The sequence below is a fragment of the Ascidiella aspersa genome, chromosome 7 (genome assembly GCF_963924565.1).
Source record: "Ascidiella aspersa chromosome 7, kaAscAspe10.2, whole genome shotgun sequence".
Taxonomy (NCBI): Eukaryota; Metazoa; Chordata; class Ascidiacea; order Phlebobranchia; family Ascidiidae; genus Ascidiella; species Ascidiella aspersa.
The window spans coordinates 27,967,395-27,994,118 of NC_139453.1; the positions used below are offsets into that span (position 1 = coordinate 27,967,395).

The 26,724-nt window shown below is 37.6% G+C and overlaps 1 protein-coding gene across 1 annotated transcript in view; it reads left to right on the plus strand.

Moving 5' to 3' along the window:
* The first annotated feature begins 1,530 nt into the window (after positions 1-1,530).
* LOC146138784 (voltage-dependent T-type calcium channel subunit alpha-1H-like) overlaps positions 1,531-26,724 on the plus strand; it is a 46,030-nt gene continuing 20,836 nt past the window's right edge. The window contains exons 1-17 of the mRNA XM_083394682.1: positions 1,531-1,648; positions 3,074-3,207; positions 6,451-6,551; positions 8,558-8,762; positions 11,045-11,247; positions 12,018-12,139; positions 12,881-12,973; positions 13,876-14,093; positions 14,614-15,009; positions 16,121-16,353; positions 17,276-17,472; positions 19,551-19,694; positions 22,210-22,361; positions 23,038-23,229; positions 23,837-23,954; positions 24,974-25,129; positions 25,634-25,792. Of these exons, the coding sequence (XP_083250808.1) occupies positions 1,550-1,648; positions 3,074-3,207; positions 6,451-6,551; positions 8,558-8,762; positions 11,045-11,247; positions 12,018-12,139; positions 12,881-12,973; positions 13,876-14,093; positions 14,614-15,009; positions 16,121-16,353; positions 17,276-17,472; positions 19,551-19,694; positions 22,210-22,361; positions 23,038-23,229; positions 23,837-23,954; positions 24,974-25,129; positions 25,634-25,792 (2,922 nt within the window). The 5' untranslated portion in view covers positions 1,531-1,549. The remainder of the gene's footprint in view (positions 1,649-3,073; positions 3,208-6,450; positions 6,552-8,557; positions 8,763-11,044; positions 11,248-12,017; positions 12,140-12,880; positions 12,974-13,875; positions 14,094-14,613; positions 15,010-16,120; positions 16,354-17,275; positions 17,473-19,550; positions 19,695-22,209; positions 22,362-23,037; positions 23,230-23,836; positions 23,955-24,973; positions 25,130-25,633; positions 25,793-26,724) is intronic.

The following is a 26,724-nucleotide window of genomic DNA, read 5'->3' on the forward strand; positions in this document are numbered from 1 at the left end:
GGACCCCGCGTCCATTTCTAGTTGTGGCGTGTTGTTCAGTGGCCTTACACGTCTAGTGAGGAAGGTGTTGTACAAGTTATGTCGTAATGACTCAAGTCGCACTCAAGTTGTTTGCAAATCGACTTAAGTCAAAATCAACTCACTCCCTAAAAATACTTACACACCTGTCAAAATGCTATCTTCCGATACATTTGCCTCAAAAAAAGAAACGACACACTTTATCTCCGTTGTGTTCATAAATGCAAGTTAACCACGGGATCACATTTTTCCATTAACCATTTCAGATAAATAATAAACTCGCCAAAATTCAGACTCCGGCTTCAAATTTGACGTGAAATTTCCAGTCATCGCTACCCATTCACATTAGCTGATGCGTTACCGCCAAATCCGTGGCTCAACGGTCCAAAAGGTCACAACAGCTTTCCCTTGCGCGTTTTCTATGCTTCTAGGTTTGTTACCACCGAAAACACAGCACTTTACGCGGTTGGAAGAAGCGATGATGTTCGTCCGGGCTAAGTTAGACCATAAGCCTGCAAACCGTGCCACGACCGCAGACGCTACACACAGCCAATTAAGTTGTTTCGGGCGGCGTGTTTTGTGTTTTTGTGGTTCTTTCTGGCCCCGGCCGACGACGGAAGACCCATTAGGCCGGTTTACAAGTGGATTTTGAAAATACCCTTTTGTCACTGACGTTTTTTACCCTTTTTGGGGGTAGTATTCGCTAAAATATCGCTATTTTCTTGTTTTATTCTACTTTTCTGAAGAAAAAAAACGCGTCAAATCTCCAAATCAAACCCAAAGCACGTTTTTATTATCATTAAGAACGACATTATTTATGAAATTAATCTTTTTTATTTGTACTGAAGACAAACCTATCGCTGTGCCTGGTAGCAATTGCGTAAAATTTTTGGATACAAAGCTGAAACCTTACTTTTGAGGTTTGGTGGATTCGTTCCGGGGCACTCAAACGTAAAGCTACGAAAGCTTTTGGTTACAATCGGGAGGAAGTACTGACATTTGCGGCAACAGCCTATCTCTTTCGCTTCAAAGCTCATAGTGGCTTTTTCATTTGTTTTGCTATTTATTGGTAATGTTAACATTTCAAACCCAATAGAAGGGGGAAAAAATGACTTCTAAAAATGGCAAATTAGATATATAGGAAATATTTGAATAGCTTATTTTCTATTGCTTGAGGCGTTCTTATACTACACATGTCATATCATTCCGACCAAAAACATGTGAAGAATAGATTTATTTTATGTTTGGAAGTTGTAATATCGGTGGAAAGAAATATATTTAAAGTTTCGCATGTGTTTAACTGAAGGCCTGAAAACCAAAGACAAAAAATCGAATCATCCTAGTAACAACGTCTCGGTGCGCTTGTATAATCACAAGTTATTTGGCTGAGACATTGATTTTCAAGCTGTAGTACAGTTACGTGTATAGAGTGTACCTATATATTATATATGTATGAATTGTACAAGTTCACAAAAGCTCTTATTTCCTTGACTGTCGTTCTTTGGACCTTACTTGGTTCGAGCGTGTGAGTATGCTTGTGATCTTGATCAACTGTGTAACCCTGGGACTTTACCAACCATGCGCTCACGACTCGGTGATCTGCGAATCACAGAGATGTCAAGTTCTTGCCGTAAGTACAAGGGCTTATGTTCTTTCTATAATTTTAAGCAGAATAAATTTAGTAGGTATGGGTAGGCTTTTTCCTAACGTTTTTATGTTTGATATTGTAAATTTATAAAAGTTCTTTGAAATGCAAGTGCGCACCCTATATTTTTTTAGAACCTATTTGTATTTATGTGATCCTTTGTGTCGCGTTTTGCAAATTTAAGGTCGATTTTTAAACATTTATTTTGTCTTTTTTACCGTTTTTTTTTTCAAATGGCGGTTTATGTGTCTGTTCAAGTTTATGTTACAATTATGCTGGTGTTGGAACAGTTCACAAGTATAAAAACGCATATCCTGTTTTGTATACTGGGAGACCAGTGGTTTCCAACCTTAATGGTTTACGGCACCGCTAGATATAACAAATAGCTTGCTGCACCCCTACCACATTAATCGTTTATAGAGGTTATTCGTAATATTACTATAAACGGAACTGGGACAACACAATCAAATCCACACATGTCGGAAAATATGATTTTATTTATTGTACTCTAATCGTACAAAACTAGCTGTATCAAAATGCCTCGCGAAGGAATCAAAAACAGATTTTTTAAGATTTTCAAATCTTCATAGCTGCATATATGTCATCAATCAGTCACCGTTATGCGTTGGAAATCAAACTCAATTTGAAGACCACTGGTATAGCTTAAAGCTGCATTAAGTCAGACAACATACCAGTCGACACCTGACAATTTTATTTCCCAGTTCTATTTGTACAGCGCTTTCGCAAATGTCAGTTTAAGAAATTACTGGAAACTTGAGCTTAGCCGCTATTCGTGAATGCCACACTATGCCTCGTTTATTCGTGGTTTGACAATTTTTTTGTAAGTTATTTAGGGAATTCGTCGCACTTTCATTCAAGACAAATAGATCTTGGCCAATAACACATTATTTTTGAGAGGATGACGCTCTCTTACGTTTTGGTGTTTGGTGTACTAAAATTTCGCGTGAAAAAGTTAGTGAACCAAAGAGAAAAAATTAGCTTTGTATTTATTGATTTCATTAAGTTTGTTCGTTCCAACTTGGTCTTTATATAAAAGTTAGGGTATTTTTTAAGTCAGCAATTCACTTTTCAGTTGCATATTTGCGCACGTGTTCGCAAGACAACTACAGGCGTTGTAAGATTAAATGTTTAATGACGTGACTTTATGACATCCAGATGTTTGCCCTTGTTTAGGGTTTGTGAGGGTAATCGTAGGGGTATTTATTGGGTTAGGGTTGAAATTTTAGTGGAGTTGGTGATGTACTTAGGGGTGAGGTTTGGGTTTGGTTAACAGTTGTGCAGGCCTCATTATTGCCATTGGTTTTTATTCCGACGGATTTAGGACTCAGTTATTTATCAAATCAATCATCCCGGCACTATTCTTATTTGTTTTTTCGCATGTTTTTGCAGATTTGCGACCACATTGTGTTTGCCTTCTTTGCCATTGAGATGCTGATCAAGATCTTTGCGATGGGGGTCTGGGGTAAGCTGGGTTACCTGGGGGAGGCTTGGAATCGTCTTGACTTCTTTATCGTATTCTGCGGGTGAGAGAAAAATTTGAAGTCTTGTTTCGAAATTGACCGATTGGCCAAAAATTACAGTAAAATTTGTTTGGTACATTTTTGTCTTTGTTTAACTATTTTGAGGCAGTTTAGGCACGTTTTTGTCGCATATTTTGGCTCGTCAGTAACCTTTACTACATTTTAATCCTTTGTTTTTGACAGTAATAATTATTAAAATAAGAAATATCCTGTTTTCGGTCCAAAAGATGTGAAACTTGAATGAATTATAAATCGTTTTAAAAGTCTTTGTTTAAATAAACGCTTATAAACCTTTTAAAAGACATTTTTTAATTAAACTTTTTAAAACTTTGTTCCAATTTTCACATTTTAAACTGTGGTTTAAATCGGGACTTTATGGACCCCCTAAAACTAACCCACCCGTCCCCAAGGGGGGTCCACGAACTCAAGTTTAAGAACCTATGTATTGTGGCTCTTGGAGTCAGAGTCGGACTCGGGACTCGAGTAAAACCACGTAAAACTACCCGAGTCCAGAGTCCGACATGCGCATGCGCAGTACTAAATTTCGAAACTGACAAGGCAGCAAACTGTAAAATGCAAAGGTGGAATAGGATATATGGTAGAATATTTTTTTCAACCATGTATTGTTGCTGGATGAATTATATGACACCCCTACGAGTGAAATAATCAAACTTATTTTAGTTACGTAAATGGGTTAAATGCAATTCATTGTGTTTTGGGTTGTTTTATCCGACTCCGCAGCCCTGCATTAAGTCGTCTAATAGTATCAGCAGTGCAGTTGGTTTGAAGACTCCCCGCCATTTTCAGGGCATCTCATTATAGAGCGTCTATGAGAACCAAGTCTGTTGCGTGGATAATGACAGGTGTAAGGACACGAGACCGCACAATGCTGCCATTAATTACGCGACAATGCCCCTATTGTGACGCGTGGGAATAGACCGGCATGCCAATTTGGGACACTATACCTTATGCAGGGTGCTATTCTCAACCAGAAGACAAGCTTTTAAACTTGAATCTTTATGCTCTGGGTTAGAAGGTAGTATTTGGGTGTTTTAGTTAAAACAGTGCTCTCTAATGCTTTAAATGCTCAAAATGTTCAAACTGTTAAACATACTCAAAGGTGCCCAAAAAGCCTTTAAAATTTCATTTTTCTCGATTGATAAGCTACTTAATGAAATATAAAAGCGCATTAAATGTAAAAAAAAACATTTGGTATATAGGTGATGGGTTTGGTTGTTTTGTTTCAATTTCTTTTATTGTGACATCACATTAACAGGTAACTCGGAAATGCTAGTAATGGTACAGCAGCCCATTTAAATTCCTTTAGTTTGCCTTAAGCAAAAAAGGTTGGGGATTTAAATGAAGTTGCTATTTGCCCGAGTCACACATACACCCATTAGTGACTGTACATTGATTTCAGAATTTTCCGCAGAGTTCATAGAATTCTTAAAACATTGTATTGATATTAAGTAAATGGTTGGGGTTACATTTTGGGAGTAAATGTTAGAATTAAATGAAATTTGCCCAGTTTTCCATTATTTTCATGATTGTGTCACGCCCATTCCTTTTAAATACTTTGCTAACAGGGTTCCTCTTTTGTGATTCTGCATTGAATTAAATGACTTTGTTTTCCGTGTAAATACCTCCTTTCATTTTGACAGGTTTGTCGACTTAACAAAAAAGCACGATACGCACTTTTTAGTTTTAGTTTTCGCTTTTATATCGGCGAAATAGCGTTGAAGTGTGGCAGTGTGTTTCACAACCCATGAGTCGCGAAACAAAATTGTATCGCAGTTTCATTTGGTTGGGTCGCCGACTGCGGTATTTCGCATCGTTAGATTTATCACGATTGGTAAAAAAATTGAAAAAATTGAGCAAAATGCGTTATCAAAAGAAATTGGTCATATTTGTAAAATTCGAACTTTTTATTGCTACTATCTTACGTTTTGTTCGCTTACAAAATTTCGGTAAAAGAAAGAAAAATGGGGTCGCTGAACCTTGGCTGTAAAACTGTTATACGCTGTATTAGGTCGAAGCGAAAAATTGGCTGAGCAACACTATAGTAATGGAGTATACCAACCAAGAAATCTTTCATCGATATTATGTTCACTGTCTTGTGGTCATTTTAGCGCAAGAACTAATGGACTTTAAAGGTTAAGCGTCATCAAGCATGCCTCGTCTAGTGCACAAAATGCGATGAAAAATTGCGTGTTTTTTTCAACGCTTAAAGGCCACTGAATGTAATCAACACACAAATCCGACAGTGCATTAGCTTTAACGTTAAACACCCGCATGAAATAGTAAAGATAATCTATGAAACAAGGGTTAATAACCATCGTTTTTCATCACGCTATTTTGCCCTTATCCTTGATAAAAATTATTTTTTTATTGGCATTTAGGCCCAGGAGCTAATTGACCGCCCGCCTAAACCCACTCTACTGTATATTTCAGGAGTAATTTGACCGTAAAAAGGCAAATCAATACTCGCTAATAGGAAATTGCGAGCACACCCAATTCGGGATTCCGCGTTAATCGCTTGCGCTAAAATTAAAATCCAAACACGCTTCACGTTCTCTTTCACACAGCTGTGACGTCACTATGGGCTTCGCGTCACTCGGGCTTTAATGCCGATGCGTAATTCATGAGTGTTGCGCTGCTTGCGTAATGTGGCCGTATGGCGGTCATCATTAGCGGCTATTTTTACATCCGAATTAGGGACGTGAAATTGCGTTTTGGCATCTGTCTGTTGTTTTTTATGAACCGAGCTATTCGTAAAAACGACCGATGTATATACGCGCGTATGGGCGTATGGCTTTCGCCTCTTTTCTTTCAAATACGTAGAATGGGAATGAATATCAAAGCCCATACAGAAGAAGGTAGAATTTTGTTAACGTTTGGGATGAAATTGTTGAAATTGAATCAATAGTTTCTCGAAACGTTCAATACATGCTACATATATCAAAGCCCACATTGGTTATACAAAAACCCACATAAGGTAGCAGATTTTGAACGTTTCGACAAATTATTGATTCAATTTCCACAAGAATTATTCCAAACGTTTACAAAATGCTACCTTCTTCTGTATGGGATATTCATTCCACGTCAAACTACAACCTCTTTATGATCCAATCTTCAAGTACAATATTCACGTTTACAGTTTTAGTTGTGCCTTACCTCTTTTTAGGTATTAATCCATGTAGTATTTCGAGATAGGTTCTAATGCCCTTCTTGCAATCCTCGTTTCAGGATTCTCGAATACACGCTTCAGGTCGACGAGATGGTTAACTTCACTTCGGTTCGTACGGTCCGCGTGCTTCGTCCATTGAGAGCCATCAACCGAGTTCCCTGTAAGTGTGAAAAACAATGTTGTCGCTATTAATTTGGTACCGGATACTATCCGAGTAACGGGCAAGTACCGATACTGTCACATGACATCGGGTATCGGCTCCTATCCGATACTATCGGACATCTCCAGTGGTGTGTATGGTTTACTCTTCTCTAAACACGCGCCAATCCAATATCTGTCGGAATTATTGTTCATGTAATATAATATCAATATTGACTTTGTAGAACTCGCATTGAAGGCTTCGTTTCTTGTTACTACAAAAACAGACGTAATGTTGGTCAATACAAATAGGCCAGAATCTCGCAATTGAACGTCAATTTCACATAATCCAATGCCTGCTGCGGTTAAAGGTGGGATATATTCTCCAGAAGTGTAATAACTTTCCCTGCATCCTGTTTTGATTTCATTTTGCACAAAGCTCCACGGAATGTTCCGTGCAATTGAAGCTGTTATGTGAAAAAACATGACCTGAATAGGACATAGGGGACAGTCAAAAGGACTGTCGGGATTAACTTTTGACATGTTGTCGGATTTTTCAGTGGCTTTTGTCAGTGACGTACGTCGTTTTTCATTGCCAAGCAAGTGGCAAAGAATCCAATTTGACATTTTCAATTGTTAAAGGACATTCGAAGTCGACTTGTGTCATTTTACAGCTCGCTATGTGAAATTATTGTCGGTATAATCCGTAGGCGTGCGCTAAAATATTTTTACTGTTAATATCTGCATTGTCCAACTTTTTACGATAAGAAATGTGACACCACCTTCACGTATGCCAATGCTTGCGAATTTAAGCTATTTCTGCGTATGGAAACGGCTGTAGCTTGAGTTACGTGTGGAAAAGATTCTGTAACAATTTGACATTTTATCGACTTTATTATTTGGTATGTGTTTGGTGAAAACACAATCATTGGGAAACAAATTGTTTTCGTATTTACGAATTACCATACAAATAAAACAAAACTAACAATTTTAGGACAAAAAGAAGTTTGTGTTGGCCGTTAAACGTTCAAAAAAATTGTGTTACTTGATATTCACCTATTTTTTGTTCAGATAGCAATCACTTAAGTGTATTACTTTAAAAACTTGCTTTCACAGGATCAAACCCTTTTTTATACCAGTGTGGTAAAAATTCGTTTTGAAACGTTTGAACTTCCAGTCAAGTCATTCGTAAAATAACTGTTCGAGTCGTTCATAATAAATGACAAGTAAGTTACAGTCCAAGTCACCAATTGCCGGGATGTCAACTAAAAATAACAAAAATCCAACGTATATAGCAAGCAAATTTTTACATGCAAAAAATGAGTAAGTGAAAAATATTGCTAGAAACACTTTATTTTACCAGAGAACAAAGAACTTAAGTTAAGTTAAGTCAATTAAAAACAGTGACATCAATGCTCTTAGGATAAGTCAAAAGGTAATCAAACAACAGCCCGCGGGCTAAATAAGGCCTACCAGTGTAATTCTTCCGGCCAGCTGTATTGTTCCTTAATGAGAATAAAGTTGAGTGGAAATGATGTCGCATTCAGTGCCAAACGGATTTTTGATAAAATTTTGAACTGAGCGACTATTTATTAAAATTCAGTACAGATATTTTTGCGTGTTATTTATATATCCATTCGTTTAACGATAAAAAGTTGAAAATCCAAATTTTATATCCGGTCTGCGACCGTCAATCATTAAGGGCCGCAAACTTAATGCCTTACAGTTATCAAAACCTTTATGAAAATTGCTTGCTGACCCCCGGTCAAGCCATTGCAACCCAGCATGACACTGTCTGTTCTAAACCGCTCCTGCCGTTCAGGGCTTCACCACTCCTCATCATCACTCCTATTTCTTCTCCTTGTCCAACGATACGTTAAGATAAAGGCTGGATATTGTAGCTAGACGTAGAGGGAATATTCAAGCCCATGTAGGAGTAGATAAACATTTTTTCTATGTCTTTCAAAACCTTTAAAAGTTTGCAAACAACTCCTCTTCATCATCACACCTCCTCCTTTTTTCCTCCAGCCATGCGGATCCTGGTGATGTTGCTCCTGGACACTCTCCCGATGCTCGGTAACGTCCTCATGCTCTGCTCCTTCGTCTTCTTCATCTTCGGAGTGGTGGCCGTCCAGCTGTGGGCCGGAACCCTCCGCCAGAGGTGCTTCCCCGACGCCGCCATATTTGGAACCTTGGGAGCCAACGGGTCGAGCATGGTTTACCACAATGAGAGGTATAGTTGTTTAAATTGATTAAAACTGGCAGAGGCTGATCTAGGTCGTTTGGCTGAACCTATAGATAGTGGCGCAGACCTATGAAAATATACAGCAAAAACTTTGCGCTGTTGGTATACAAACCCTCATTTTACGAACCTACATAAACATCATGGAGAAGGGTGACACAAATAACGTTATATTTTCATTGCCTTTATAATAAAGTAACTTGACAGTAGCTTTGAAGTACAGAGGGATGAAAACGTATACCGTTATGCCAGTGACGGATATATGTGGATACACGTGGCCATATCCCACAAAAAAAACTTTTTGTCTATTTTAATTACGTAAAACTAAAACTTTAAATTAATTAGGTTTCTAGCATGTCTTAACCCACTTTCATAAATTTGTTTTAATTTAATAATTCCCATTTTTCATGAATTTGTTTTATTTTAATGCGAGGTAGTTGTTTGAATTCAATTATTCTGGCACAGGCTGATCTAGGGGGCACGTGGCCATTACAACCCCCTCTCCCTCCCCCAAAAAACTGTATTTTTGTCTATTTTAATTACGTAAAACCAAAATGAATCTGGATTACGTTTCTAGTATCATTTGACCGTTTTTTTATAAATTTGTTTTAGCCCAAAGGCTTCGTATGTCTGATGTTGTATGGCACCTTCGAATTTTTTTTTTCAGATTGCGGTTATTGTTAAGTTCGCTCCTTTTGGCGTTTCTTTTATTTTAAGGCTTTACTTGTTTTTGCGGTGGTTTTGTCGGTTGGGTATATTTCGGGTACGACGTAGGTTATGTGGGGCTGATTTTATTTAGAGCTGATTTGCGGTTTGCCGTTTTTATAAAATTTCTGTTTTTTTGTATCTGACTATTTCATTTTTAGGTACGGCTGCCCTTTCGGCGACCCCGACAGTCAGCTTAAGTATAACCGCGAAGTCTTGGGCCAATTCTATTCGCTAACTTTTTTACGCGGACAAATCGGAAGCTATTAGCCTAAATATGTTCGAATGTAATTAGTATGAGCTTCCGCAATTTTACCAAGTATAGAAGAAATCTTGCTTTTTTATTTTGACCGTATAAAACTACTGCAGTCGGCGGCCCCATTAAACCGAAGGGCGACTCAATTTTGCGTGTTAAAAAGCTATTTTTTTTTCTGTTGAGTGCTTTGTGTTACGTAAACTATAGCGATGAATAATAAAACACAAGCTTGAACGCCGCACAATTTCGCAACGAGAAAAACGACTGAGAAATGCCCTGTTCAAGTTAAAAGTGGCCTAACGATGCTGTGCGTTTTACTTACGTTCGTGATCTGAAGTGCTGTTGCTTTGCACTTTGAAATAAGATACGCTTGTGTTTGGAATTTCGATAGAAGCGACATCAGTGATCGAATCAGTAGCGATAAGATAAACAACATCTGGGTGTGGCATTGTGATTTTTGAATAAACAAGTTTTGTTCTACCTAGCAGGAATATCTAGGCCCATAAAGTACGCAGTATTTTTAACGTTTTAACTGACGAGTATGGTCAAAAGACAGTAACATTAGGGACCCACTTAAATTCACCACTGTGGTTCCACTAACATGACTGGTACGTTGTCCACACTACAATATTCAACTTAACGCCATGGCTTTCCCTTTCACAAAAGTTTTTCTATATTTCACAAAGAGCGTTTTCACTTTTATTAACCACTAAAGTCAACAGGCAGTAACATTAGGGGCACACTTCTATTAACCACTACGGTATCCACTAGAAATGACTGATGCATTGCCCACACCACAATATTGTACCCCCGCTTTACTGCTGAATGCTTTCGCTTTTCTTTTTACAAACAGCTGTAAAGTCTGTTCACTTCTATTAACCCAGTGAGTCTCAACCTTTTTCTGTTCGTGGCCCATTTAGTAGAATTTTTATGAAAGAAAAGGCTTTAAAATAGGTTTAGAACAAAACACAGCAGAACATATTTCAAAATAGATTATTTATTCAACCGTGCACTAGTACGTGTGATAGAGGCTGAACAATAAATTTACATTCCTTTTTTATTCCTTCCCAAGCCATTATTTCTGTAAAATTAAATATAGTGACACAAACGAAGCCAAATTTAAATTGGTCTCTGGCCCACCTTAAATGTTCTTATGGCCCACTGGTTGAGAACTCTAATTATGACTTGACTAGGACTTGACTTGATATTTATTCAAAAGACTTCACTTAGCCTTAAGTTCTTTGAAAAATAACTTGACTGGGACAAGTCATTTCAAAATGGCTTGTTTACAACACTGTTGTCAACTTCTCAGCATTGGACTTCCGCTTTATTACGGCGAGGACTTTGACGAAGAAAACGCCCAGATCTGCACTCTACCGACCTTTAGTGGCGACTTCAGGTGCTCAGACCCGGAAGTGATGCTTCCGTCACGCGTCGAAAACGTCACGTGCTCGCTCAACGTCACCAATTACGTCACGGGGATGCCGACCGACCACCTCTACTATGACCCGAGCGGTATGTGATTTGGTAAAGTGTACGATAAATAACGGTGACACTTATAGGGCCTTACCAAAACGCAGAGGCGTAGCTAAAGGGTGCGGTGGGGTACATATGTCCCCGGGCGCCAAGGTACAGGGGCGCCAAAATTTGGCATACAAATGCCAAAATGAGGGTTCTTCTTCTTAAATACAATGTTCTATGAAGACTTGAATCGTTTTTACGTATAAAGTAAAGAATATTACGTTAATGTAATAGAAAATGTATTTAACCATGGATGAGGGGCGCCAATTTTATAGTTTAAAAATACCCTGGCTAGGCTTCTACCAAAACCAATTGGTCTGATTAAGATTGTTTTGCAAGCAAGGCATAGCTAGAAAAAGTTAGCCTGTGGTGGGGTTCGAACTCACGACCTCGGATACAAAGGAACTGTACCTTTACCGACTATACCATAGTATAGTTAAACCTTGTCTAAAGTCTTTATTACTTTCAAAAAAATCCAAAGGATCTCCATAATTTAATGTGTAATAAAAAGGGTGAAAAACTGCTATTCGTTTAGTAAACACAACACAACACTAACGGTTTACAATTTTCTGTTTCATTAAGATCTTTTCGTAAGCATTTTTGTAATTTCAATTCTGTAAAACAGAAAATAACCATTTTTTACTAGCACGTTGCACGTTAACCTATTGTTTCTAAGAATTTTTTGTATAGACAAAGTAAACCGTATTTCAACTTTTCAAACTATGCTTACATTCGAAATAACGCCGTGTTTGTTTTAGTGGAAGGAAGTTTAAACTGCATCGATTGGAACCGGTATTACAACACTTGTCGTGCCGGTGATGTCAATCCATTCATGGGAGCCATAAGTTTCGACAACATTATGTACGCCTGGGTTGCAATTTTCCAGGTAAAACCCATTCTTGGCACAATGTGCTCTACGCATTTTTTCCGATTATTTTTCTGCGTGCTGAGAATTTGGCTGTAATTCGGTGATTCTTAAACTGTGTGCCACGGCACAGTGGTGTGCCTTGAGAGATTGTCAAGTGTGCCGCGAAATTTTTTGTATTTTTGGAAGAAAAGTTGGCATACACGCAAGCCGCAAGCATTTTAGACTTAAATACGCACAATCCACATATTAATAATATTGAGATATTTATATATAGTTTGTCGTGTGTTAAGAGCGATTGTAAAGTTACTCTATTGTTGTTCTTTTAATGGTGTGCTGCAAGCTAGAAAGTTTGAGAACCACTGCTGTAATTGATAAAAGCCCACAATTCTTTGTTTATGTAATAGCAAACCACATACACACATTATTATTTATGTGTTTGTTTATTTTTTCAACCTAAACACCACGCACGCATTTTAAAGTTTTTTTTTTTTTTTTTTTTTTGCGTTTTGTATTTTTTTAGTTTTTATTTATTTATTTTGAAAGCTAAAAACAACGACGATATATACAAACGTCAAGCCAAATTTTTATCATTGTGGGACGTTTGATTTATTACTAAGTTGTAGAGTTGCACGTGGGTTTTAACTCAAATCTCAAACTAATCTCAAATGATCATGCTCCGCAATAAATTTTTTTCCCGATCTATTCCTTATATCGCAACACCAGCATCTGTACAGTAGTCAATGGTGAAGTTTGTTTCAGGTGATAAGCTTGGAAGGTTGGGTGGATATCATGTACTTTGTCATGGATGGATATTCGTTCTACAGCTTTATTTACTTCATACTTTTAATTGTGGTGAGTGCGTTGAATATGTTATGACCAAAACAGTTACCAAGTCGTAACGAAAAGTTGCGTTAATACTAAATGAATAGTAGGTCACCTAATAATATAGTTGAAAATATTTAGTTTTAAAATTGGGACACTGTTTTTACCTTTTTCTTTAGTCTGGTAATTTTTGTTATTTGCAACTTATCTTAAATATGTTTTCAAGTTACGCCAAAAACAACGACAATTTCTGCCTTCAGTTTTAAGCTACAAAAAAGTCAGTCTTGTGATTTCACCTTGATAGGAACTATTGTGATTTTACTTTAAGCCTATTTAGAGTAATTCAATCAAAAGCTTTAGTAATTGTTTCCTGTTAATCGAACCAACCAAGTCACAATAAACGTTTAAATTTTCTGAAGCCGTTTAAAAAGTTTCCAACATAAAAACCTTAGTTTGAAATAAAAATAACAATCACTTTAAAGGTTAAAAATCAATGTTCAAAACGTTCAAAATGCTATCCACTTTTGCATGGGTTTGATAAAGATCGCCTTAGTTACTCTAAAGCAAGGGTTCTATAACTGGGGTCCATGTACCCCTTGGGGTTCAATAAACTAGATTTAAGGGGTCCGTAAAGGCCTACTTGAAATATTAGTGTAGATTCAAGAAGTAATCAAGTTTCTAAAGAACACAGTTTGATTAAAAATAAAACGGTTTTGCACTGAATGTATTTAGACTCCATTTCACTTTCACATTTTTGGTTCGAAATCAGCAGATTTATGACGTCTATTTGTATTTTTAAAATATTTTAGGAGTCCGCTGTAAAAAACGTTTAAGAACCCTGCTCTAAAGCCTGTTTGAATAATAGTTTATCCAGTCCCAAAGCCATAGTTATTTATTGTTTAAATATTCCAACCCAACGACCTTTTCATCAGATCGGATCCTTCTTTATGATCAACCTCTGCCTGGTCGTCATAGCAACGCAATTCTCGGAAACGAAGCAGCGCGAGCAGCGATTGATGGAGGAACAAAGGCTGAGATTCAAGTCGAACGACAGCACACTTGCCAGCTACTCGCCGCCGGGCAACTGCTACGAGGAGATGCTCAAGTACATCTCGCACTTATATCGCAAGAGGAAGAGACGTATTATGAGGTAGGGACCCTATGGAGTAACTTGTAACTCTAGTGCGCAATAAAACTTACAGTAATGGACAATTTCGCCAAATAACCATCTTTTCTGGAAAAGATGTCTTAATGAAACAACGATTGAATGACAACATGATTAAATGACACCGTTTAAATACAGCTAAATGAAACTATATCCAAATGAAACTATATCCAAATCAAACTATATCCAAATGAAACTAACCAAATGAAACTAACCAAATGAAACTAACCAAATGAAACTAGCCAAATGAAACTAGCCAAATGAAACTAGCCAAATGAAACTATAGCCAAATAAAACTATAGTCAAATGCTACTATGACTAAATGACACTATGGTCAAATGACACTATGGCCAAATGACACTATTGCCAAACGACTTTGTTGTTGAATGAAACTTACATTTCACAGTTTGGCAACGAACCGTTAAAGTATATGTCAAGAGAATAGCCGGTAAAATGATCGACCTTTAAGTCATTAAACTCCTTAAAAATCATTGTTTTCCTTTAGATGGTGGACTCTACGGCAGCAGGAAAAGCGACGCAAGGGCGGCTGCGAGAAGCACGGCAAGCGACCAAAAGACGCGGCAGACACCAGAGAAAGCAACCAGCGGAAACCCAGCAAAACGACCAAAAAGTCGAAGTCCATCCACCTCCACCACCATTACCACCATCATCATCACCATTACCACATCGCCGACTCGACGGCCGCTGTTGGGGGCGGGAATTCCCCTGGATCTGGGGTCCTTCACGCCATGGAGAGGGGCGAGCGGATCGTGAAAGTGGGGGTCGAGATCGACCTGCACGAGGCCCCCGTTTTTGACCCCGGGGCGTCCCCCGTTTCGGCGCGTTTGATGCTGGGTGAGGCGGATACGCTCGACATACCGGCGGTGAAAAGCTCGCTCAGGTGAGAATTTGTTTGATTACTCATTGATTGAAGAAGAGATCGCGTATTTAAACGGTTGTGAGTTCGAATCTCGCCCAGGTCGCTTGCTAGCTCAGTTATTTATTTGTTTCATTCCGTGTTCAGTGATGAACAGTTCGCTCAGCTAAGGATTTGTTCGATTTCCTAATCATAAAGAAATGGTCGCGTATTCATACGGACGTGAGTTCAAATCCGACCCAGGTTGCTTGCTAGCTCAGCGATTTATTTGTTTAATCGCGATATTCATCGAGGAAAAAGTTCGCTTAGGTTAGGGGATAGTTGTCTTTGTATGATTTCCAATTGGTGAAGAAGTGGTCGCGTATTCACACAGACGTGAGTTTAAATTCCACCCAGGTTGCTCGGTAATCAGCGATATGTTTTGTTTAGAATCAACAACTTTGATAAGAAGCTAGCTGAGAAAAGACTGGGTATTATTGATTAGACGTTAAATACTGTAAAATATTTAGGGTTTGTGCTTTAGTGCCCGCACAGTAAAGAAACGGCCGCGTTTTCCTATGGTAGTGTGTTAAATCTGTTCTAAGGTGTTTAATAACTGAGTAGATTAGATTGGAGTCTTAACCAAGACAGATATAATTGAAATTAAATCCAAGCATCATTTTTGAAACTATAAACATATCTATTTTTGGCATCCAAACAAACCATTTGATAATTTGCTTGATAACTCAGTCTGTAGAGCAGTGGTCTCGTATTTTCAAGACCGCGAGTTGGAATCTTTCCTAAGTCGCCCGCACAATTTTTGCGACGGTTTGCCGAATTGTTAACCTGTTGGTATTTTAGTGGAGCACGTTTTTAACCAACTCTATTTACAAGTGACCTATACAGTTTGAAGTAATGATTATTAAACCGACATTGCCTTCTTTTTTATTTTTTTTTATTTTTATCTTGACCATTTCAATTATGCACAAACGATGACTATACCACGATGAAATATTAATAATAATAGAACAAATTAATTGAACATCTCTGCCGCAAAATGTAAATTAAGACAAATAAAATAAAAAATAAAATAAAGAATTTTATCGCTGCCTGGAATTTTCGAATCAAACACAAACCCTTTATTGTGACGTCATAGACTGACGCTCCCGCGCGTCACACCCAGCTTCAACGCCTCACTGCGTTCGCTGACCGGATCGATGACGTCAGACCAGCGTCACAGCTTGGCTTCGGACCGCCGGAAGTCGGGTGACGTCACGATTACCCCGTCGGGGGCGATTTACTTCGGCCCCGGGCACCCTGACCCCAGAACCAGGTCCCTGGGATACGATGGTATTTACTGCTCGCGGAGCCCCAAGCCAGACTCTTCAGGTAAGACTTCTATGAGGTTTCAGATGTCTATGACGTACATATATTAATGAGATCATAGATCAGCAATTCGTTGAGTCTGCAATGGCTCTCGGTGAACTTTATTACTGAGACGTTCTACAAGCAACGCTATAGAATAAACCGAACTTAATCGAAACTTTATGGCCATAAATTTACGGCTCGCAAAGCCCCACGCCTGACTCTTCAGGTAAAGATTTCTGGTGTAAGTTTTCTATGTTGGTTTAGAAAAGTTCATATATTTCTGAGACGTGCATATATACACAATGTTAGAGAATCTTCAGGTAAGAATTTTGTTGTAACTTTTATATGTTGGTTTAGAGACGTTCATGTACACAACTTTAGAGAATAAACCGTGCTTAAACGAAACGTTATGGTCACAAAATCATTAGATCGGTGTTTCCTTCTAAGGTGCACAAATATTACTCTCTGAAGTTTTTGACTGTTTTATTGACTTCATTATTACTTTGCTGTGTATATGTTTTTTACTTTGCTTATGACAGGGGTTCTTAAACTGGGGTCCATGGACCCTTGGAGGTACGTGAACTAGTCTTAGGGGGTTCATGAAGCTCTAATTGAAATATTAGTGTATATTTAAGAAGTAATCAATTTTTTAAAGAAAAGAGTCTAAAAATAAAACGTTTCAGCACTGATTGTATGAGACTCCATTTTACTTAAATCATCAGTATATTTCTGAAAGTCAATTTGTGTTGTGACGTAAAATGATGAAGTCATTTTTGAAAATTTCCTGTCTACCGTTATCCACGCGAAGCAAAATAAAATTATAAGGCGTAAAAAAAGGTTAAAAACCCTTGATGTATATCTAGTATGCACGTTTCAGATGTTTAAGAAACACTCTACAATAATTTGTTTAGTTTAAAATAAACGTCTTTGAATTGACCTTTAGATCGCTCCCGAAGTCCCAGCTTCTACCTCCGTTCCGGTTCCGCGTCGCCCTCCCGACCGCGCACCTACGTCACTTCCGACCTGAACTGCTCCTGCTCGCCCTATGACGTCACGCATCCTGATCGCGTCGAGTCGTGCGCCGAGTCGCTCGTCTATGACGAAATAGAGGAGTCAGCTTGCTGCGGGTGCGATTGCAAGGTGAGAGACAATTAGTATAGACTAGTGCTCGTTAACCTTTTTTGGTTTGGTGAACCGCTAAAGTTTTTGTGACGAACTCCTGCATCCTGTTTCCTCTAAAAGTAAAATGAGGTGAAAAGCGATATAAAAATTTGAAAGCATTATGCATATTAATATCATCATGGCAATTAAACCGAGCGAAGCTGCCGAAGTTTCACACACTGTCGGTAAAACTGCACGCTGCTTACAAGTACTATTGCATGTCATAAAACAGCAAATGTGAATTAAGAGAAAGCTTTTTACACACAATACTACATAAAAAGGAATAATATTTTAGGCAGAAAAATCTATAAAACCATAGTAGTAGGACCAACGACATAATACAGCCAAATACGCAGTAATAGCTACGACAGAATAAGATCGAAATCGTCTGAATAAGACTTGAATATGCCAGAATACACGTCCTAATTCATCGGAATGGTTAATTAAAAGGCGCAGACGCAAACGAACTCCAACGTATATCGTTTAGTTGAGTTAATAATCATAATCGGGCGAATTTACCAATTTGCAAGTTTAGCGTTTTATTTTTGATGTGAATTACATGATTTGAAATTGACTTGTGACTTGACTGGGACTTGACTTGTTGTGACTTGACTGGGACTTGACTTGTTGTGAATTGACTGGGACTTGATTAGTTGTTTTTACACATGACATGACTTGCAGTTAGGTCATTTTAAGTCGTCTTGTTAACAACACTGATTAAGCATTCCAATTTTTGCATTGGCCTGTCGAAGCCTACTTATTATTTCATAAAGCCTCATATACCGAAGTAAATTATTGATGAGTGTGACCTATTCATAACCCACTCACTCCTACTCCCAATGGACCCGTGTTTCTCTAATGGAATGCATTTTCAATTCATCTTTCGCCCAAAACCGTTGCGGGAAATAGATTGAAAACCTGTGAAGAACTTTTTGGATTAGTTCAAGATCTTATGAAAAATCTAGAGTTTATGAACCTGGAATCTTTCAACATATAACTTTAAAAACATGAACCAAATCATTAGGGACTTTTTTTTTTTTAATGGCTCTTTTACGAATTAGGACTATTCTAAAATAGAAAGGGACCTTTGTTTAAAAAATATTAATTGGAACTATGGAATTTTTTATGTGCAAACAGCAGTGGTAAAAGTCTTGTGAAAACTTACGACCTCCGTAAAGCAATTCAGCCACCTTCAGACCCTGTTCCCTAACGATTATGCTATACCGCCACTGATTTCTGTAATATTCTTTCCAATATTCTAAGTCTAAGACATCCGATTGAAGCCGCCAATACAGAAAACCCTTCACTCGGAAATAACTCTCAATTTGGGAAATTAATTTGGAAATTTTAATTATGCTTTCTGTTGTTAACTTTGAAAGATAAATTCATCAAAATATTGTAGGTTAAATTGCAGGTACCCTTCCTGACTTTTTACCGCTAAATCAGTGCTCTTCTAGGTTGCACAAAAATATGCATGCACCACTACGAAAATGTATACAAGGGTGCGTCACAAACTTTTAATGAACCATTAACATTTGAATCCTCAAGTGTGTTTGAATGCTATTTTCTTCTCAAGTTTGTTTGAATGTTGTGTTATGACATACAAAATAGTCGCAAGCAGCCTGCAGCCATAATAGAACTCTCACCGACAGTGTGTAAACCATCGGCAGCTCCGCTCGGTTTAATTGGCGTGATAATACTGATATGCATAATGATTTTTCATATCGCTTTTTACCTCAGTTTACCTTTTGAGCAAACAGGGCGCATGAGTTCGTTACAACAACTTGAGGGTCCACCAAACCAAAAAAGGTTGGAGAACACTGCGCTAAAGCATAATGTGACCAAAAACTTACACAAAATACCTTCGAACATTTAGATTTAATCTAGTTTGCTTGTTTGAGTATAGCAATGACGTATGTTATCAAGACGGATGGAGATACATTTTGTCAAAACTTCTATTGGCATCGGAACTTAATGTCAAGTATCTCAGTACACTTGTTTTAATCAAGTCACCCCGAAAGATGGCGCCACGGTGCTAACTTATTGCATTTTTTTAGGAGAAGTGGGGAGCGTTGAAACGTATGCGATCCAAGGCTTCGTCGAACGTGAAGCGTGTGGTTGACAGCAACTACTTTAACCGGGGAATTATGATTGCTATTCTGGTGAACACGCTCAGCATGGGAATTGAACACCACAACCAGGTACATTATATCAGTCCTTTTAGATTTTTTTATGATTATTACGATTTTTTTTAAGATTTTTAGGATTTTTTAAGATTTGGCTATTTTTTTCTTTTTTTTAATTTTTTTGTAGATTAACTAAACCTGTTCTAAGGAAATCTAAAGAAATCTAAAGAAATCTAAAGAGTGACATTGTTTTAGTTCTGCGAACTTGTTTACTATTCACGACTTGTTAAGTTTAAATGAAACAGAATTAAAACATAAAGGGGAATTTTATAAAAGATCAGTAAAACTAATGTTTATGCCATATTTTAATTTATTACCATTATTTTAATAGTACAACAAAATAAACAGGCCGGTATTGGTACTACAACCTTTGTTGAATTGGTAATTCGTAACCTATTTTTAAAGAACTGTAGAATTCTATTAACGCAAGAAATTCGTGCTTTAATGAAACCTTACGGTCACAAAACCAAAAAAGTATTTTGAGAAATGAGCAATAATCCTGGACAAAGTGTGCAAACGTTAGCAAAGCACAAAAAACTCCCCTTCGATTAAAAAAATACTAGTTTACAAGATTTCTAATTTTGGTAAAATATTTACGTTCAGCAAAACAGCTCAGTATGATATTTTCTTAGAGATAAAACTGAACAGGACTAGCTATCAACTCCTATAGAAAAAAAGCGTAATTGCAAAAACCGCATCGCTAATGGACAGGCGGCGCTATAGGTGAGCTTCATTAGAGCGTTGTGAGCAAAAAACGTCGCGAAAAACACGAAAACAAGCCTTGAAAGCCGTGAAACCGCAGAACGAGGCACGGACTGGCGTCTTCTATTTTCTTTGCTTATCAGCGGCCAACTGAGATCACTGCGATGTGTTTTCATGATGATACACACGCTACAGACAAACCGCCCCTTCGGAAACGAAGTGTTGCGTTGTCTGCGGTGCAAAACGACAACCAAGGGGGGGGTCGCAAGGGGTTATCTTGGGGGGGTGAGGGGGCACCGTATGATATTTGTTAAACCAAAAATTAAAAAAAATTAGAGAAAAACGTATAATACATACAGAAAATTTAACAGTACAAGGTTCAAGAACAACCGAAAGTTTAACATTTGTGTTAATAGTGTTTTCGTCGTTCGCCATTACCGTTGAGCATCATTAGGCGTAAATAGGGATATTTTTCTTTTTTTACACTTTTATACCATTCTTCGGGAAATTTAAACGTTTTGACAAATTGTATGTGATTGTAATCTGGTTTGTGTCTAATACACCAAATATGGTTTGCGTAGGTTATCGTAAACTAGAAAGGAGGTCGTGATAACAAAACAGTTGGCAACCACTGTGTTAATTTGTCTGTGCAAGCCAGTCTTAAATGGCTACGGCATTTCGTTTGTTATTTGTAGTGTATTAAAATGCTATCTTAGGGGTGTCCAACCTTTGATTTCACTGCGACAATATGTGTCGGGTATAATGTGACACTTGTACACCCCCCCACACTGATTTGTAAAGCCGTTTCATTCAGATTTAATTAATTCAGGCTAAACAAACTCGTTCCAATTTTTTTTTAAATACCTGCCTTGTTATTTTTGCTGCTATCAATCTTTTAAATATTGATCTGAAGTTTTTTGCAAATATTTTTATAGTTTCCTTCACTAAAAGTTAAAAAAAATATCAGCACCGGATGTAAAAGGTCAATTCAATCCCCCCCCCCAATTAGCAAAAGGTCCCTGTTTTACTTTATTTTTGCTCAAAATTGAAACTGGCCGAATCGCATTATTCATCCATTAGCGGGGTGCGTCATGAAAAGTTGTCGCTCATTTTTGTTCCCGGAAATTTCTCGTTTCGTCTATGACGTCACTGTCGTATCGTGGCCACCTTTTGTTGCGTCACGCTCAGTAAATTAGGAAACAGTAAAAAGGCGTGTTGTTGGAAGAAAAACTTTGTTGTATTGATTTAGAGCTCATAATAATGCTTTGATTTTATAACATTTTTTCTTAGTCTGGAAAAGAGAAGTTTTTTGCTAATGTTCCAAAAAGTGTCCAATTACTTTTCTTCAATGCTAAACCAAAAACAAAAATTTAATAATCTATTTTCACGGCATTTAACCTTTTGTCATATAAATAATGTCACGATACGAATGCTGTATTTTTTCAGGCCTATACAAACAAAACATAATTTATATTTCTCCCCTGATTTCGAAATAAAGAATAGTGTTTCTACCTCCATAAACTTCTTTTAAAGGAACTTATCTTTTAAGGCAAGTTGTAGTAATGATGCAAATTAGCGTATTTCAAAACCGTGATAACAATAGAGTGCAAAACTGTTTTCTAGGTAAATCGAAAAAGGAAATGTTAAGTAAGTGTTAAGCGAGCCCATTTTTTTATAACAATACCAGTTACATGTTGAAAATGAATAAAGAGTTATTCGAAACGTTCAAAATGATACCTACTTCTGTATATTCTTATTACGTCTTACTACAACCTCGAGCCATTATGCTCCAAAATACAAGTTTTATTTCACAAACCTGTATTTCCAGCCTGAGACGCTGACAAATGTGCTTGAGATCAGCAATGTTGTGTTCGCTACACTTTTCGTGCTAGAGATGATTTCCAAGCTGATCGCTTTCGGCTTGCTCGGCTATATCAAGAACCTCTACAACGTGTTCGACGCTGTGATCGTTATTATCAGGTAAAGGATGAAACTGCCAGATAAATGTTGTTTTTGTGTTGTTTTTTATTGGTATTTTTTCTTTTTTGGGACCTTAAATAAGACAATTTTTAGTTGGAAACCTACATATTCCTATATCTTTAGAGTTGATATAGATGTTGTTGAAAATGTTGCTTTGTCCAATGTCATTGTTTTTAGTCTCTAACTCCTAAAAAAAATTGAATTAATACTTGATCAGAACGACTTCACAGTCATGTAGGTTAGTTTTACAGTCTAAAAAGCATAGTCTATTATGCTAAAAAGTACCAATCTAAGCGACGGAAAGTTTGAAATTCAACTCCTTGAAAGATAAATTGTAATTTTAACTTTTTTTATTGTGAAATAATCAAATTCCAGCCCGTATTATGTGGTTAAATTTTATTTCAAAGTTCAGTTATTCCAAATCTAATCCAATTCAGAAAAAAATGGAACACTTTAATTTTAATTTTAATCTTATGTTTGGTATACGCTATGCACGAATCTGTAATGAAGCTACATTACAGATATCCGTGCATAGTGTACCCAAGTATATTGGCAATCTTTACCTTCTAGCATTCAAGCTTAATCTTGTTTTAAATAGATAAAAATAATCTAGTGGTAAAAGTCTGCCTTAGAAAGTCCAAGACATCCCAAAGGTACAATTCTCGTTTCTTCGCAGCGTTTGGGAAATCGTGGCAGGGACACAAAATGGCGGCGGTTTGTCCGTGCTCCGCACCTTCCGTCTTTTGCGCGTCCTCAAGCTGGTCCGCTTTTTACCGGCTCTCCGGCGCCAGCTAGTGGTACTTATGCGCACGATGGACAACGTCGCGACCTTCATGATGCTACTCACGCTATTCATCTTTATATTCAGGTTTGTATCTTTGATGTTCGGCCTATGGTCGTCTAAATCAGCTGTTCCCAACCGGGGTGCCAGTTTTGTAAAGCTTAAAAAATATGTTAAGGTTCTTTAAGATTCAAGTTGTGCTTTATTATGTCTGTGTACGGTAGTAGCAGGACTTTAAAAGAACTTTCTGGTAATTGCCGTAAATATTTGCTGGTGGGAAATATTAAAGTGGCAGTAGTCATGCCACCTGTAGTCCAAACGAAGTGTTACGTTTTAGGGCCTAAAACAGAAACGTGCAACCTGTAGTTCAAAGGTAAATAAATTAATTTTAAACCTGTTTCCAGTTAACAATTATGTTGAGTGCCACCTGATTTCAGCATTATGGTTATTCGGCAATTTAGTGGCTTACAATATTTCATTTAACGGTCCATAATGGGATATGAGCAGAATTGTGTATCTTCTGACCAATAAAACGTGCACACACAATTAACACATGTGTGTTTACAACTGTGATCTAGCTCTTCTAAAGCTGCTTTTTGTCCAACGATTACGGCTTACGTATAATTAGTACACTAAAAGCCATCGCAGAAAGCCAAGTCTAATTTAACCAAAAAATTGTTTCTAAACTTTACAGTATCCTTGGAATGCATTTGTTCGGGTGCGAGTTTTGCAAATTAAACGACTACAATGAGACCGAGTGCGACCGGAAAAACTTCGATTCGCTACTTTGGGCTTTTGTCACCGTTTTTCAGGTGAGTTGCCAATTCAGTACAAACCGGTAAATTCACAGATTTCCATCAAATAGTATTTCATCTTTTATAAGGGACGGTTTTAATATATTGGTTCCAATTATGCTGAACGTGTCTGGGTAAACTGTTTTTGTTTTCTGTAAATGTTTTATCATTATTCTGCAAATGAAAAAAAAACTTTTCTTTTTGTGTAAATGTTCAACTCACACTTGGTATTTAGCGTTTTAAATGCCCTAGTTTATATACATATAGCCTTTATCGAAAAAGCTTTTTTAAATAACACTTTATTGATTGTTATTTATTATTATCAGCAACATTATCTTTCAATAATTTTAGTAAATAATCTTAAATAAAAACATAGGCTTTAGTTAGATCATTGACCGATTAAGCTCTTTTATCAGGGTTTGTACTACTTACTGTTGCCAAATGCGACTATTCCTCTGTAGACTAGACCTAGGGTTAGGCAATATTATGTTTGTAGGATTCCAACTCACGACCTTGGGAATACGCGAACGATTTCCTGTTGACTGAGCTATCAAGCCCACACTTTAAAGTTTTCGGACCACGAATCAATCACAGTACTAATAAATTCGTCAGCCTTAACTCCACACTTTATCGCAGATTTTTAAGCATGATTTTATTTAAAATCTTAGTAAAACAAAACACCCGTAGCAAAAATAACAATACAGATTCAATTTAGCTGTAGCACTTTTCCGTTTTGCCTCTAGAATGTCCCACAGGCAATAAAATGAAGAACAAAGATTCATGCTTGATGAATTAGTAGTTTTTTAGTTTAAACCGGTTCAAAGCGTAAAAAAATTGTTAATAAGTGGATCAATTCAGGTAAATAATCTAGTGCTCAACTTCTTATGCGCCGAATGCGTCAAGTATACTTCTAAGGTAAACGTTTTGCCAACAAAAGCTAAATAAGCCAATTTTTTCTGATAATGTTAAGAAACGGTTTCATGCTTTGCACCCTTTTTTACCATACGGTCTAAATATCAGATTCCATTTTCCCGCAGATTTTAACGCAAGAGGATTGGAACATCGTGCTGTACAACGGCATGGCCTCAACCAAGCCAGTAGCCGCCGTGTACTTCATAACCCTAATGACTGTGGGCAACTATGTGCTTTTCAATCTGCTTGTCGCCATTTTGGTCGAAGGCTTTCAGGCCGAGGTAGGAATCACTCGTGCGTGTCCCTGTGCTTGTGTCACGTGATTTTCAGTCTCGTTGCGTTTTTTCAGTAGATTTTTAGAAGTCTGTGTTTTTGTGTAGAATGTAGATGATTTTAAACCCGCCGTCTTCCAAAACACGCCTGAACAAAAAAAAAACTTTTTTAAAGGTAATGTTTACCCTCTTCAGAACACGGTTTGAGACTTTTAAGAGCATTTTTAACCGGACAAGTGTCTTTTAGCATAAATCTTGTTGATTTAACTAAATCTGAAGAAAAAATTTACCTTTTATTAGTATCTTGCTAATAACCTGTGCTGAAAGTGTAATCGTTTACAAACATATTTTCATCCGAGCTTAATGCTTTCATTGCTTGGCCCAATCATTATCAAATATACTAAAATATCATCGCGACGTCATCATGTTATTACGTAACGCCTGCGTCATCCATGATACGTCACACCCCGGCGAAGCATGCATGGACCGTCGTTGTCTTTACCGCCCCCCTAGTGCTACCCGGAGCGGTTCGCGCGAAATGATGACGACATTGATGACGTCATATCCCTACCCCTGGCCGACGAGTACACGAAAAAGGTGGCGTCCAACTTGGGCCTACGCCAGCCGCTGCCAACCAGCCGGAGCCGGAAAGATGCCGGATCTAACTTGCATGTATGTGTCTCTGGTGCTTGGCTCGGGTAGGATCTCGGTGTCGGTGTCATTGTTGTCGTTTTGTGTCGCCATCCCACAAGCACGTCACGTTATCGCTGCTTGTCGCTGCACGCCGCACAACTTTTTTACGTTTAAGCACAGATCCTGCAAATAGCTTGATTATAGGGTAGCCAATTGATGTGAGTCATTTCTACAGTTACTTTCTAAGGCCAAGTGCTGAGCATTTTTGAAAACATACCCTTGTTAAGTATATTCAGTTACCGACTACGTTGTAACTCATTAGCCGAATTTTTATAGGCGAATATCGCAAAAATATATTAAGCGATACCCAAAATTCGATTTAAAACCACAAGGTTTATTTATCGATTGTTAAATTGTTCTTCCGGCAATGTTTTTTTCTAAATATGCCAACGTTTCAAAAACCTTTAAAGAAAACCTTTATGAAGGCAATAATACCAAGAACACTTTTACAATTGATGCAATGCCTGGCAGCAACTGTATATTCAAGTTTCATTTAAATCGTCCATTTGATAAAACTTTAGGACGTCGAGTCGTAATTTTTACGTTCCTGGTGGCAATATTAATCAAATAACTTAGCCCAAACAACAAGCAACAATTAGGTTTGCTACCAATAACTGAAAACTCTGATGTGTCTTTGTTGGCTTTCCTCACAAAATAAAACGATTGTCACCCCACTTAGCCTTTTTTCCAATCACCTCTTAAACAAACTTTAGTGTCGTATGTTCAAACTGCACACTTGCACTTAGTTTAACGCTTTGTTTCAAACGATAAACGCTGCAAGATTTTCTACAACTTACCAAGATAAAATGTACCATTGGATTTTGGCCAAATTAAAAGAATAAAGGTTTTTTGTCTGAATAAACAACTTTGGTTGATTACGCTTCAAAAAATCGGTTTCACAAACTTTAAAC